Source organism: Trachemys scripta, chromosome 1, assembly GCF_013100865.1.
Source record: "Trachemys scripta elegans isolate TJP31775 chromosome 1, CAS_Tse_1.0, whole genome shotgun sequence".
NCBI lineage: Eukaryota > Metazoa > Chordata > Testudines > Emydidae > Trachemys > Trachemys scripta.
Window position 1 is genome coordinate 27049814 of NC_048298.1, and position 14809 is coordinate 27064622.

At 44.4% G+C, this 14809-nt stretch overlaps 1 protein-coding gene across 1 annotated transcript in view; it reads right to left on the reverse strand.

Annotated features, from left to right (window-relative positions):
- COG5 (component of oligomeric golgi complex 5) overlaps positions 1-14809 on the reverse strand; it is a 296023-nt gene that overhangs the window by 39699 nt on the left and 241515 nt on the right. Inside the window, exons 15-16 of the mRNA XM_034766634.1 lie at positions 2239-2349; positions 355-417 (exon numbers count right to left, since the gene is read on the reverse strand). Coding sequence (XP_034622525.1) covers positions 355-417; positions 2239-2349 — 174 coding nt within the window. The remainder of the gene's footprint in view (positions 1-354; positions 418-2238; positions 2350-14809) is intronic.

Genomic DNA, 14809 nt, shown 5'->3' on the forward strand with positions numbered 1-14809 from the left:
CACCAAACTGGTGACGAAAGAGGGAGTGGAGGATCCAGTGCTTGTTGTGTGAAGATTGTAGGGAATTACATTTATTGTCAAAGCAGATGTATTGGTTCATCAGAATATCAGCACTCTCAAATACAAATACTACTTAAATCGAAATAGCCTACTCATCCACAAATAGTTACAGGAAGTACAAATTACAGATAATTTGAAATTAATGCATATTTTGGCCAGAAAGTAAGGTCTATATTGACAAAAAAAATGCCAGAACAAGACAAAACTCACAAGTTAACTTACAGTACCCATTGTAAGTATGGCAAATACAACAAACGTTCGATCTAACTTTATAGCATGTTGACATTCAATTACCTTTAAGGCTGTAGCTATAGTTTGTTCAGCAGCTGCTGGGAATGAACTCTGGCTGGAAACTACCTAAAATATGTAAACAACTGTTAAAATAGTCAAAGCTTAGTGAATGATTAATGACCCCAGAATTTTGTTTGGACTGAAAACATATTTAGCTATTCCCATTACTGAAACACAAGTTGGCCATATTTATAAATAATGAACAAAATGTGTTATAGGTGGACAAGATTTTAGAAGCTAGAAAATTCAACAATATGAAACCACTTTGTCAAAAAATACTTTTGTCCTTCTTACAGTATTTAACAGCACTTTGCAGCCCAAAAAGTTCAGCAGGTAAATCATAGTGACAAAATAATATTTTAATAAAAACATTCTGATTCTAGGGAGGGATTTTTGAAATACAGCATCTACTTTTCAAGGGCAATCTGAAGATGCCAGCTTGTCACTGCAGTTATCCAGTCACAACATTTTTAAACTACGAAAAGTCTACGGGTTAAAAACAAAAACAATACCCAATTTGGTCCAAAATGAAGCATCTATATTTGCCAATGCTCCAAAATAATTATGGTTTACATGGTATGAAGAACACTGACATTTGAATACACCCGAATTCATTATCTGTCATTTTGCTTTCTTGATATGCAGTGAAGCCACATTCAGTTCCCACTGAAGCCAAAAGTCCGATTCCCATCAGTTCAACATCTGGATAGGCCTTTAATTTTTCCTTATGCCAAATATTCATTTTGAAATTTCTAATTTCCAAGACTTGTAGCTTGAAGTAAGAGACACACAACATGATAAAAGGTAAGTGGTCTGTTCTCCTACTGATGTGCGTGGGATTTATGGAGAGCTGTGCAACTGTAAATAATGGCAGGAATTCCTTGTAAGTTAAAATCCTACACTTTAAATAATTGCTCAAATCGCAGCTACAGTAGCATTTGGACTAGATGTCAAGGATCAAACCTGGAACATCCCACCAATTTCCTTACAGTTATCAATATGTTATATTTATCTCATTTAAAATAGTGTATTGACCATTAAATTCAAAGTTAAGAATGAATCACATCAGATCTCTCTCCAATATCAAAGCACACAAGATTCATTACATCAGAGTTAATCTACCATCTGTTTGCAAAACCCAGACAGGTTTTATATGCTTTTTGAATCTTTTTATTATTATTTTTTTCAAGTCAGCGTCCACATTCATGATCATGTGTTTATTCAGACCAAGATTTTATCACGTTGAGCAGACACAGTTTGTTCTGGTTTATACTGACTGTGTAACCATACTGGGTCAGTAAACTTTATTGAGTATGTCTATACTGCAATTAAATGCCCACGGGGCTAGGGCTAAGAGGCTGTTCAACTGCGGTATTCAGGTTTGGTTTGCAGCCCAAACTCTGGTACTCTCCCATCTCGCAGGTCTTAGACCCTTAGCCTTTTTGCGTTGGAGGGTTTGGGAATATTTGTTCCATTCTAAATATTGTTCTATATCACTGAAAACCAAACTGTTTTTTATTAATTATTACAGCAAATTCAGTTGATAGTTTAGTCATCTAAATTCAAGAGAAAATCTATATTCTATTCAGTTCTTTGACAGTTTCCTAATTTACCACATCACAGGTAAAATGATACATAAGTACACAGACAAGCCAAAAATGTATGATGAAAAGCAGACATATGAGAATCCATCAAACAATATTCACTAGTTATAACACAAGCCTCATTTATGCACAAATCACAAACTTTGTTCTATGCTGCTGTTCAAATAATCTTTAAAAGGTATTTGTATAAGTTCTTATCAATGCAAGGCTGACTAAGCCTAAGAAAAAGCCAAGAATGTAATCAAAATTAATGGCAAGAAGTTAAGTATCGCTGAAAGCTTACCTTCAGCACTGATTGGTGTAGCCTGTACAGTGAATTCACTACAGCCACATTCCTTCTCTGTCCTTCTGTAAGGGGTCCAATCACTTGGCTGGCATCTCCTTGGGTGGACAGCTGCATTAAGTAAATAAATAAGCAAGTGATTTTAAAAATAGTATTATCAGAATGTCAACTCCTTTCTCTTCAAATAAAGTGAGACCTAAAAAGTAAAATTAGTTAAGATGAGTGTTGCCTTTACTATTCAGAGCGGACGAAGTAGTATGTCATTTGTAGAAGACAATATCTTCCATTTAACCTGTGACATATAAATGCATACATATTACACACATACACACACCTACATATTACACACACACTCACTCAGCCCAGGGTCCCAGAAGACTTGTACAAGCAGGGAGCAAGGGCTCTCTCCTTCCTCTGCTTCTCCAACGGGTGCTGCCAAAGCAATCCACTTGGAGACACAGGCTCTCAGCAGTTTGCCCACTTCCATAAGCTGAGACAGTAATTAGAGTGACTTGTCAAAGGGCACACTGTAAGTGGCAAAACAGCAAATAGAACCGTCTCCCAGTTCCCTACTCTACCCACAAGCCAAGCTTCTCCTTTCAATGCAGATTTTTGTTGTAATATATGCTTTTAGAATGACATATACATTAGTAGTTCAAATAAAGAAATATAAATGTGATGAATTACAAAAAACAAGCAAAACAAAACAAAAAGAATAGGAGAGTGTGACAGGGTGCTGATTAGAAAGACTGCAGAATCAGCTCCCTGCCATGCCAGCCCCATTTAAGTGAATAAAGTGGCGCTGGCTGGAAAGAACCTGCCCTAATTGGGGAATGAGAGCCAGCTGACAGCCCAATTAGCCCAGGGCTATATAAGAAGCTGGGAAGAAGGAAGCCAGGGTGGTGGGACGGAGGAGAGTGAGGGAGTGCAGGCAGGGAGAAAGCCCTTCCCTCCTGGGTTCAGACACAAGGAACCCAGAGCTGTGTATGCTGTGAAGGTGGTGGGAGCACAAACTTGTAAATAAAAGCACCAGCGGTTCCTGAACCCGAGGGTCTCTGAGTGACTTTATCTGAGCATAATCGAGGCAGGAGCAGGAGGGCCAGCTGCACTCTGCTACAGAGAGATCATCATGTGCTATTCCTAACATTAAAGGGAGTCCTTGCATAAATCACCACAGAGCAAAATCAAAGTTTATTCCAAAATAGAGAACACTGTCCCTTCACATTTAAAGTACATGAAGAATGTTTTCTTGGTCATACAAATGATGCTGAAATCATAGTACAAGGATCAGACATATGACCATTTAACTATGGTCCCATAAGGATATCACAGGGAATGTTTACTATTTAAAATAAAGTCAAATTTGGAAACATAACTTGAAATTTTCTTATACACCCAGTAAGGTGCAGAAACACAACATTCTGTTAAAAGAACTACACTGGTTTAAGTTGATTGAGTGAATCTTAAAAAAAAGACTGTCAAGCAATTACAGCAGGAATATTATTAATACAAAACTTCACTGAACTATGATTCTGTTATCCTCTACATATATTCCAAGGCACAAGTTTATATTCAATTAAAGTCCCAGAGAAATAAGCCCAACGCTTAAGATTCTCCAGCAAGAAGGCATTAAAACCCCCGAACAAATAGTAAGTGACCTTTACTGAAATCTATTCAAACAACCTATTCATAACTGCTCAGAAAATAGACAGTCAAAAATATATACATGAGTAAAAATTTTAAAAACATTCTGAAAACATGTAGCACAAGCATAACAAGAGAATACTTCTTAAAGTGTTATAACACAATAAATCTTCATTAATGAAAGAATATTGCTTTAACTCATAGTTCTTCTAAGGATTTGAGCACTCAACATAAACATCAAAATAGCAAATGCATGCTGTAACAGGTTGACTTCCCTCTTTAAGGCCTTGGGCCAGCCACCCTAGTTAGGAAATAGCCACACTTGAACACGGTTCACCTGTTTCCCCCTACAAAGGGCAGCAGGAAGCTGCAGAGAGAGAGGGATGCTCAGAGAGAAAAATACAATTACTTTTTTCGTAACGGGTGTTCTTTGAGATGTGTTGCTCATGTCCATTCCATTGTAGGTGTGTGTGGACCCCAATGCAGCAGTGCTGGAAGTTCTTTCCTCTGTGGTATCCATAGGGGACTAGCTTTGGTGCCCTCTGGAGTGGCGCACATATGCCACAGTATAAGGGGCGCTGCCAGCAGGGCTGGCTCCAGGCACCAGCTTCTCAAGCAGGTGCTTGGGGCGGCTGGTCGGGAGAGGGGCGGCAGGTCCAGATATTCGGCGGCAATTCGGCGGACGGTCCCTCACTCCGGCTCGGAGTGAAGGACCTCCCGCCGAATTGCCGCCGCAGATCGCGATTGCGGCTTTTTTTTTTTTTTGGTTTTGGCTGCTTGGGGCGGCCAAAACCCTGGAGCCGGCCCTGGCTGCCAGCTCCCCCCACCCTCAGTTCCTTCTTGCCAGATACTCCGACAATGGGGAATGAGGTCGGGTCATGGAACGCACATGAGCTACACATCTCGAAGAACACCAGTTACGAAAAAGTTAATTGCCTTTTCTTCTTCGAGTGCTTGCTGATGTCCATTTCATTGTAGGTGACTCCCAAAGCAGTACCACCGGAGGTGGGTAGGAGTTCATGGACATGTCGATTGCAACACAGCTCTGCCAAAGCCAACATTATCTCTGGCCTGCTGAGTGATAGCATAATGAGTCGTGAACATGTGCACTGAGGACCATGTCGCAGCTCTGCATATGTCCTGGATAGGGACCTGTGCCAGGAAAGCTGTCAAAGATGCTTGCGCCTTTGTCAAATGAGCCCTCACTGTTGGAGGGGGCACAGCCTGTGCTAACTTGTAGCAAGTGCGGATGCAGGTGGTGATCCAAGCTGAAATTCTCTGAGAGGACACTGGAAGACCACCTTTCATCCTATCGGCTACTGCAAGAAAGAGCTGAGTCGACCTGCAGAAGGACTTGGTATACTCTAAGTAGAATGCCAATGCCCACCTGACATCCAGAGTATGCAGGCACCTCTCCTCATTATTCGTGTGAGGCTTCAGATGTAACACGGGAAGGAAAATGTCCTGGTTGATGTGGAAGTGCAACACCACCTTCAGCAGGAAAGCTTGTAGAACACCGTATATGGGGGCTCTGAAGTAAGAGCTCTAATCTCGGAGACTCACCTTGCTGAGGTAATGGCTACAAGGAATGCGACCTTCTATGACAGGTGGGCAAGGGAACACGAAGCCATAGGCTCAAATGGAGTGCCCGTGAGCCTGGAAAGGACCAGGTTGAGGTCCCATTGAGGAACCGGGTCCCAGACTGGTGGAAACAGTCTTTCAAGGCCTTTCAGGAACCTAGCCATCATGTCATATGAAAAAACTGACCTACCCTGGACTCGAGGGCAGAAGGCCAATGTGGCTGCCAGGTGAACCTTGATTGAGGAAAGGGCGAGGCCCTGATGCTTTAGGTAAAGCAGGTAATCTAGAATGCACTGCAGCAATGACTGGGTCAGGGAGATATTCTGCTCCACCACCAACTGCGTCCACTTTGCCAGGTAAGTGGCTCTTGTCGAGAGCTTTCTGCTCTCCAGGAGAACCTGTTGCACCTGACAAGAGCAGGCCAACTCCTCTGGGTTCAGCCATGCAGCATCCAAGCCTTGAGGTGGAGTGACACGAGGTTCGGGTGCAGTAGCTGACCATGGTCCTGCAACAACAGGTCTGGGCGGATGGAAAGTGTCTGCGGGGACGCTACGGACAGGTCCATGAGCATGCCGAACCACTGCTGGTGTGGCCAAGCTGGGGCAATCATGATGACCCAGGCCTTGTTCCTCATGATCTTCAAGAGGACCTTGCTTATTAGCGGAATAGGTGGGAAGGCGTAAAGCAGGTTCCCTGACCAGGACAGGAGAAAGACATCGGAAAGTAAGCCTCTGCCAAGGCCTTGCAGGGAGCAGAACACATGACACTTCCCATTCTGTCTGGTGGTGAACAGGTCCATTCGGGGAGTCCCCCCCTCAGGAAGAGCATCCTGACAACCTCCAAGTGAAAAGACCATTCATGGTGAGAGAAGAAGGACCTGCTGAGGCGTGTTCCTCATGCCAGGAGGGTGCGAGGCTTCCGGGTGGATCGCATGCTAGATGCAGAAGTCCCACAGACAGAGGGCCTCCTGGCACAGGACCAATGACCTGGCTCCTCCCTGTCTGTTGCCATAGAAAATGGAGGCCATGTTGTCCATCAGCACCTGCATCACCCGGCCGGAGAGGTGGGGAAGGAATACCGTGCAAGCCAGCCGAATGGCCCTCAACTCCCTGACGTTTGTATGACGCGCAAGCTCTTCCCTGGACCACAGGCCCTGCGTGCACAGTGTGCCCAGATGCACCCCCCCGGACCGAGGTTAGATGCATCCGATATTAGTGAGACCATGGGCCGCGGGCTTGCAAACTGCACACCTTCCAGTACCATCACCGGGTCAGACCAGCATTGCAGGGCAGTAAGTATCCATGGCAGGATTGTAAGGATCTTGTTCAGGTGATGTCTGGCCAGATAGTAAACAAACACCAGCCATAACTGAAGAGGGCAAAGCCCGAGCCTCGCATGTCGAATGACATATGTGCAGGCAGCCATGTGCCCTAGAAGTCTGAAGCAAACCCTGGCAGTGGTGAGTGGGTGGGCAGTGACACTTGCAATGAGCTCTGACATTGCCCTGAACCTTGCCTCCGGCAGAAAGGTTCTGGCGTGGGTCGAGTCTAGGACCGCTCCAATAAATTCTAGCCTTTGAACTGGAACCAATGTTGATTTTTGTTCGTTTATCAACAGGCCCAGTGCTTGGCAGGTGGCTCGTAACATCTCTATACTGTGCTGAACCTGTCCTTCCAATCAGCCCTTTATGAGCCAATCGTTGAGGTACGGGAAGATCTGAATACCTTGACATCTGAGGTAGGCCACTACTACTGACATGCACTTTGTGAACACCCTTGGCACCGAGGCTAAGCCAAAGGGAAGCACTGCACTGAACCAACCAGGAAACGCAGGAACCTCCTGTGGCCGGGGAACATTGAAATGTGGAAGTATGCAGCGTACCAGTCTCCGGGATTCGGGAACAGAATGATGGAGGCCAGAGAGACCATCCAGAACTTCAACTTCTTGAGATATTTGTTGAGGGTCTGCAGGTATAGAATGGAGTGCAGGCCCCCTTTGGCCTTTGGGATAAAAAACTAGTGGAAGTAAAACCCTTTTCCCCTTTGGTGCTCGGGGACTTCCTCCATCGCTCCCACCCATAGGAGGCTTTGCGCCTCCTGAATGTGGCAAATACTTATGAGAAGGGTCTCTGAAGAGGGATGAGGAAGAGGGGTAGAAGAGGGGTATAGAAATGAACTGGAGGGTATAACCCTTGCCACTGTGCTGAGGACAGGGCTCTGAACAGGGCTGGCTCCCAAATCTATGGGGCTGTTGCGGCTTAAACTCTCCCTCACCGGGCCTGGCATGTAGAGGCCCAGGGAGCACAAGGTGGCCCTAGAATCTTTCAGGCCATGTAATTTAGCATCTGTTTGTTCTGAAAACAGGGCCAGGCTATCGAATGGGAGGTCCTGGATGGATTGTTGGACCTCCATTGAGAGACCCGACGACTAGAGCCAGGACGCATGCCTCATCGAAATGGCCAAAGTCATGGTCCAGGCCGCAGAGTCCGCAGCAGCCGAGGCTGCGCAGAGGGCTGCTCTGGTCACCGCCGTGCCCTTGTCAAGGATAGCCAGGAATTCTTTCCTGGGCTCCTCCGGCAGCGAGTCCGCAAACTTAGCCATCAACTGCCATATATTGAAGTCATAGCAGCCGAGCAGGGCTTGATGGTTGGCACCCTCAGTTGGAGGCTTGAAATAGAATAAACTTTTCGACCAAATAGATCGAGCCTCCTTATTTTTCGGCGTCGAACCCAGTTGACCCTGCCTATCGCGCTCACTGGCCACGGATACCACTAGCAAGCTTGGGGCAGGGTGGATATACAAATCCTCATATCCTTTAGCAGGAACAAAGTACACCTCTTCCCTGATATAACATGAATTTGGATATAATGTGGTAAAGCAGTGCTCCAGGGGGGCGGAGCTGCGCACTCCGGTGGATCAAAGCAAGTTCGATATAACGCGGTTTCACCTATAACATGGTAAGATTTGTTGGCTCCCGAGGACGGCGTTATATCGAGGTAGAGGTGTATTTTCTTTCTGTCCATTTGGTGATTCGGGGCAGGGAGGAGGGTGTCTGCCACAGGGCCTTAGTAATTTTTGCCACTTCCTCGTGCACTGGGGCCAATGGCTCTTGGTGCTGCGGCTCCAGTGACCTGTGGTGGCACTCAGCAGATCTTCGATGGTATACCGGTGATCTACGCTTCAAGCTTAGAGAGCATTGCCACTCCGTAGACCTGGAGCGGGAGTGAGAGGATCAACATCTTGGAGACCACTGATGCATTCACGGCAATCCGTAACGGAGCTCTGACAGCCAGTGACGGGGCTCTGGGGACCGACGTTTGGATTCTCCGGAATGGCGCCTTGAACTGGGGGACCGCTTGGACACTCCCAGCACTAAGGCTCTGGGGACCGGCGCGCCTCCGCAGGTCTGCGCCCAACCACCGGCATTCAATGCCCTGAGCCCGAAGAGTGCTGCCTAGAGTCAGGGGACCGACACTGGGAACTCTGGCAGGTAAGCGAACCCGCATCCGGAGGTTAGTGGCGCTGCTCGGGCAAGCGCTTTGGGGCACTCCCCGGAGCGGGGAGTGGTGCCACACTGATGGAGAACGTCGGAAGGGGCCCATGGCAGGCTTACCCCTCGAACAGGGCACCTCCGAGGCTGGGTGAGGGCGGCTCCGGAAGGGACAATCTGTCCGTAGTGGCCTGAAAGGCGTCTGGTATAGACGGCACCGCCAGGTGCTGAGTGTCTCTGCCACTACCCGGGGTAGCGGGCAGGTCTCGAGCCGAGCTCGACAGCTCGTCTGCCACTGGAGCCTGGCCACCAACCAGAGGCAATGAGCTGCCCCTTGCGGGACTTTATTCTCCTCCGGCTCTCTCCTTCGCTTTACGGGTTCCAGGAGAACATCCCCTACTGGCCCTTTCTCTGATTCTTAGTTGGTACCAGGGATGAGCGTCAGCATTGGTTGGATGTCGGTGCTGGCGGCGCACTCTGCACCGAGGCCATGGTGCTTGGCGCAGAGTATGATGTCCTCAGCTCCAAGGCCTGTGCAAGGGCTGACTCCATAAGGAGCGCTTGGAAACGAATGTCCCGCTCCTTCTTGGTACGTGGCCTGAAGCTTTTACAAATGTGACACTTGTCGTTCATGTGGGCTTCCCCCAGGCATTTCAAACAGCTTCTATGGGGGTCGCTGACTGGCATGGACTTTTTGCAGCAGTCACAAAGTTTGAAGCCTGTGGACCGGGGCATGCCCCATCCCAAGGCTAAGTCCCATATGGGACTATCTAACTATTTTCTACTAACACTAAGGGAACTATTACCTAAACTACTTAAAACAACTATATACTATCAAACTACCACTGTGGCGCTGTAGGAGAAGTAGCTTCCAGAAGCAAGAAGACATTCCAGCACCATCACTGGCGGTAAGAAGGAACTGAGGGTGGGGGGAAGCCAGTAGCATCCCTTATACCACGGCATACACGCGCCACTCAAGAGGGCGCCAGAGCCAGTCCCCTAAGGATACCATTGAGGGGAAAACTTCTGGCACCGGTGCACGTGGCGAGCACACACACCTACAATAGAACGGACATGAGCAAGCACTTGAAGAAGAACAAGCAGAGTCAATGGCTGATGGGAGTAAGTAGTCTCTAGTAGGGAACTTGGAGTTTTCAGAGAAACAGCTCTAGTCAGAGAAGGCCTAGAAGACCCCCAGCAGGAAGTCTGGGGGTATGGACTAAATGGGGATTTGAGAACTTTAATTTTGAATATTTTGTGATACTAATAAATCTAGCCCAAGGGTTCTAAGTTGCTAAATATGCGAAGAGTTTGGGTAGAATTTAAGTCTTTTGAAGGAGAGATTGAGGCAGGGCACAAGGGGGCATGAGGGAGGTGACCTACACGATGACACATGGTATGACTAAATTAGCCAGTATTTAACTAACATCCTACAAATATTAATTTTAGGCAACTTTTCATTCACATGCAAGTATGTAGTGATATAGCATTACAACTAGTCTGTCTTGAGTCCCTATCCACCACATTTCTTGCAACAAAATCAGTTCAATCCAAATTCTCCAGAATTAAGAGTCCATCTCAACTGAGGTTTCTCACATCTTTTCAAAGAGAAAAAATGTACCTTCTCCTAATGCCTCAGAAATAGCGTGGCCTCCAAAAACTATCCTCAGACTAGCAGAAGTAAACTTGGTGCCTCATATGTCGGCAGTTCTTTTCTTTCCTGATGAGAGCAACCATGTAATCTGGCTTCACTTCCATCTCACTCCCTGATATTTCAACTTCAAGAGACCTGACTGATTTTAAGAATTTTGCTCTGACTACAACATTTTCACAGATTAATAACAAAACAGACTTGTGTTGAGTTAAAGTGGTAAATCAGTGTGCTGAGGTTACGGTTTAGACTTTTACCAGCCATTTAGTGCTCAATCATCATCAACAAGGCAGGAAATGCAGCTAATTTGGGAAGAATAACAAACCTTCTGGTGAATGCATTTTTTTAGTCAGTTATTATTAGACTTGCCCCGTCCAGCTGTGCTTGCTGGAGGATCAGCTGAGTCTTTTGAAGTAACTTTAAAATTGGACCCACACAGATAGAGAAAATTCTCTCTACCTGATGCAGTTTGGCTTTTAGACATTTTGAAACCACATGGCAATGGCTCCTCAGCTCTTGATGAAAGAACCTAACTTCAGGGAACTGATACAGGAAAAATAACCTTTCTGCAGGAACATGCAACTCATGCACTCAGCAACTGTTGTGCACAACTCGACAGACATCAACAAAAAATGCTTTAAAACAATATTTTTCTAAAATTATTCATTTTTTTAGTTCTTTCAAATAATCAACTTGATTTCAATAGAAGTATTTGCTGAGCCCTTGTAGATTGTAAACCACTATCAGTTTGAAGCACGGAGCTGGTAAATCTTTACCACAGTGAATAACATTTGAAACCCAGCTGTACTGGGTTCACTGAGGCTGCCTTTAGGGACACATGCTACGAGACAACTAAGATCCATTGGACATAAACCCCAACATTCGTAGCTTGGTATGAACTGTCAGCTGCTGTCTCTTGTCTATCCTTGCTGATACACTGGTGATTTCCAGGATCCTGTCCTGAGGCAGGAAGGCTTTGAGGGTTGATCTGTGTCTAGTGGGGCTTCTACATACTCCATTTGTTGCCAGATAAGTTGGGACTTTCAGTCATTTAACAGGACTCCAACATGCTTGTGATCACACAGACTGATTTTCTGAAACCCTCTGGGATGATGTCCTCGATCAGCCACTTTATTTATCTAGAGAAACACATGCGCTACCATGTTATGCAGGTAGGCTATTATTATTACCACTAAGCATGTCATGAAAATACGCGGAGCAGATGCCAGACCAAAGAGCAAGAGAAAACTTTGGTAGTGCTGTTCCTCTTCAACACATCTTAGATACACAAGGCTATTTTCCAGGTAAGTGTCTGCAAGGTCCAAAGCATTTTGCCTGTTGCCTTCCTCTAGGACAGACATTGTGCTAGAGCCTTCCCATCTTTTTGGCTACCTGAAATGATTTGTGTTGAAGCAGGTATCAGAGCTCTGAGAAAAAGCAGTTGCCAAAACAAAGGAGATACCAAAAAGTTGGAAGTGCCTAAGACAATAGGTAGAATATATGGTACAGTCACGTGGGACATAACTGGAAAGTAAGGTTTAAAAGGGAACCTAAAGGAAACATGAGAAGCAGTGCTGAGATGCAGAACAATGGGCAATGACCAACAAGAAGAGCACCTTTGCCATCATGGTCAAGAACTTGCTAGAACATTTAGAAAGCAGCATTTATGCTCGTAGTTTGTGATGTAGTATGCCCATATGAACAACACTAGTGAAAGAATGTTAAAACTGGTGAAATGATTTTAGCTGTGCTAGCTGAAATTAGTACAACCTTGGGATGGCCTGAGCTGCTTTTAACAGAGTCTGATCTTGTCTTGCAAAAAATAAGGAGTATACTGATCAGAATGTTCCTAACTTAAAAAGTGAGAGTCTTGTTATATGACCCAAATCGGTTCTGAATAACATAACGGTTTGGGGAAAAGAAGAGCTAGTGCCCATACAGCTGGGGCAGAAGGCTTCTTGAAAGAGACAATTAAAGATTCCTAGAAGAAACAGAAGGGAAACAAAATGTGAATGAGTGTGAGATTGAAATTAACAGGTGAGAGTCCAACAACTGTGCTAGCCAATACGTAGTCACAAAAACATTCAGAGAGAAAGCTAGGCTGGAAGTGAAAAGTTTTTTCTCAGACCTTATTCAGCAGAAGTTGAGGGCTGACAACTCAGTACTGGGTAAATCTGCCATTCACTAAAGAAGTCAGAGAAAGGCACTCTGGACTTTAAGACATCTGAGGGGATCTACCAGTTCCTGTGTGGAGCCCATGTCTACATACAGACAGGGAAAGCCATGCACCAGTGGCTGGGGACATGAACCAAGTCAAACCAAACATAAGCAGAGTATCCAGCCCTACATCTCCAGCTAACTGCCTTACCTTATTCCTGAGACTACCTTGGACAGAAGATAATGATTGTGGGGTCATACTTAAGTACTAAAAACCTAGTTGGAGTAACATCTAAGACTATCCTTCTTAGTATCCAGCCAAGAATTCTTTAAATACATAAAAACACAAAGTTGTAATCTGAAAGACACTGCAACCTGTGTGAGAAAAGACAGAATAACTGATAAATAACTTTTTACATTTTAATGGTGTACTTGAATAATGCAATAAGAAAATTTTGCCTAATTTGAGCCTTGGTTTCTCTAACTGATAATGAATGAAATGCTGCAAATTGAATGAAATGTGAATCTGCATTTTGGTAGGTTTTGTAGTGCAATGCAGGAACTTACAGAATTGCATTATGTTGTCCTATGGGATTTTTTTAAATTAATTTCTTGCTTTTAACAGGTAGTAATGAAAAAAGAATTTAGTTTACTATGTGGGTGGAGTCTTGAGTTCTCTGTCTGGCACTATACTAAATGCTAACTAATTTGGACTTTTTCTGTAGGAAAAGTCAGCCTTCTGATAAAACTTTTCAAGAGTTTAGGACTTTGTTTAACTTGAATTTCAAGTGAATAATAGCCCCTACCATGTTTGACAGTGAGTCGGGAGGAGGGGCTAGCTTGCATTCTGTCTTGCTACCACTGCCCTCAAGGGTCAAAAAACCTGAGCAAAGAGGCACAGTCAGTCTCATATTAAAGAGCTAAGACCTTGAAGCAAGTATCTTCCACAGATGGTATTTTTACAGAACTCCATTTACTTTCTTTCTCCATCATAAACTACCTCTGAAAATCCCCTCTTTTAAAGGACTAACTAGTAGCATCATAATCTAGGAGGAGTGCTGAAGAGAGCTTAATCAAACTAAGACTGAATCAGTGCCCTCCCAGCAGAGCATCTGATCTAGCTCTAGGATCAAGAGCATAATATTTTGTGAAAGCATGACTTGAACTCCAATTGTTCTTCTGATATTTTTCAAGAATAGACACATTCCTGATGGTCATGCTCTTACAGAATGAACTTAATCCATCCAGTACTTGGACTTCTGCTTGATCATAACAAGTTATTATAAAACATATAATCCATTTAGAAAGCTTCTGATTCAATAGGGCTAGGTCCTTCAATTTCTCCCCATAAACTATAAATAATTGGGAAGATTTACAATTAGGTTTAGTGATTGCAAAAGATGTCCTTTTATCATCTGATCTGTGTAATTTCACCCTGTGTAATTTCTCTGGCAAGAATAAAGAGTTTATTGGCATCAGTTTACCTATTTATAAGAAAATCTGCTGCCACTGAAAGCAAAAATTTTATGTGAGGTTTTAAATCATATTAACTTTGTTGAATACAGTATAAATAGAACTGGCCATAAGCATCTGCAACTCACTCTTTCTCCCAGCTGATATTCTGGCCACAAAAAGAGCCATTAGCAAAAAGAGTAGGTAATCTCCCAGAGTTTTAAAAGGTAAAAGTTAAATTCAAGTGCCAAGGGTTTATGAGGTCCCAGAGAGGTGAGAATAAGTTTTAGAGATCTAAAAATTTTTTAAAAGAGCTCATAACGAAAGAGTGAGAAGGAATCCAACAGCCTCAAATCCATAAATAACAATAGCTGCTATATGAATATACTGATGACAAAGATAACCCTGAATCTTTCAGAAACCACCAATATTCTAGAGACTAACAAATTTATTAGAGCATAAGCTTTCGTGGACTACAGCCCACTTCTTCGGATGCATATAGAATGGAACATATATTGAGGAGATATATATACACACATACAGAGAGCATGAACAGGTGGGAGTTGTCTTACCAACTCTGAGAGGCCAATTAAGTAA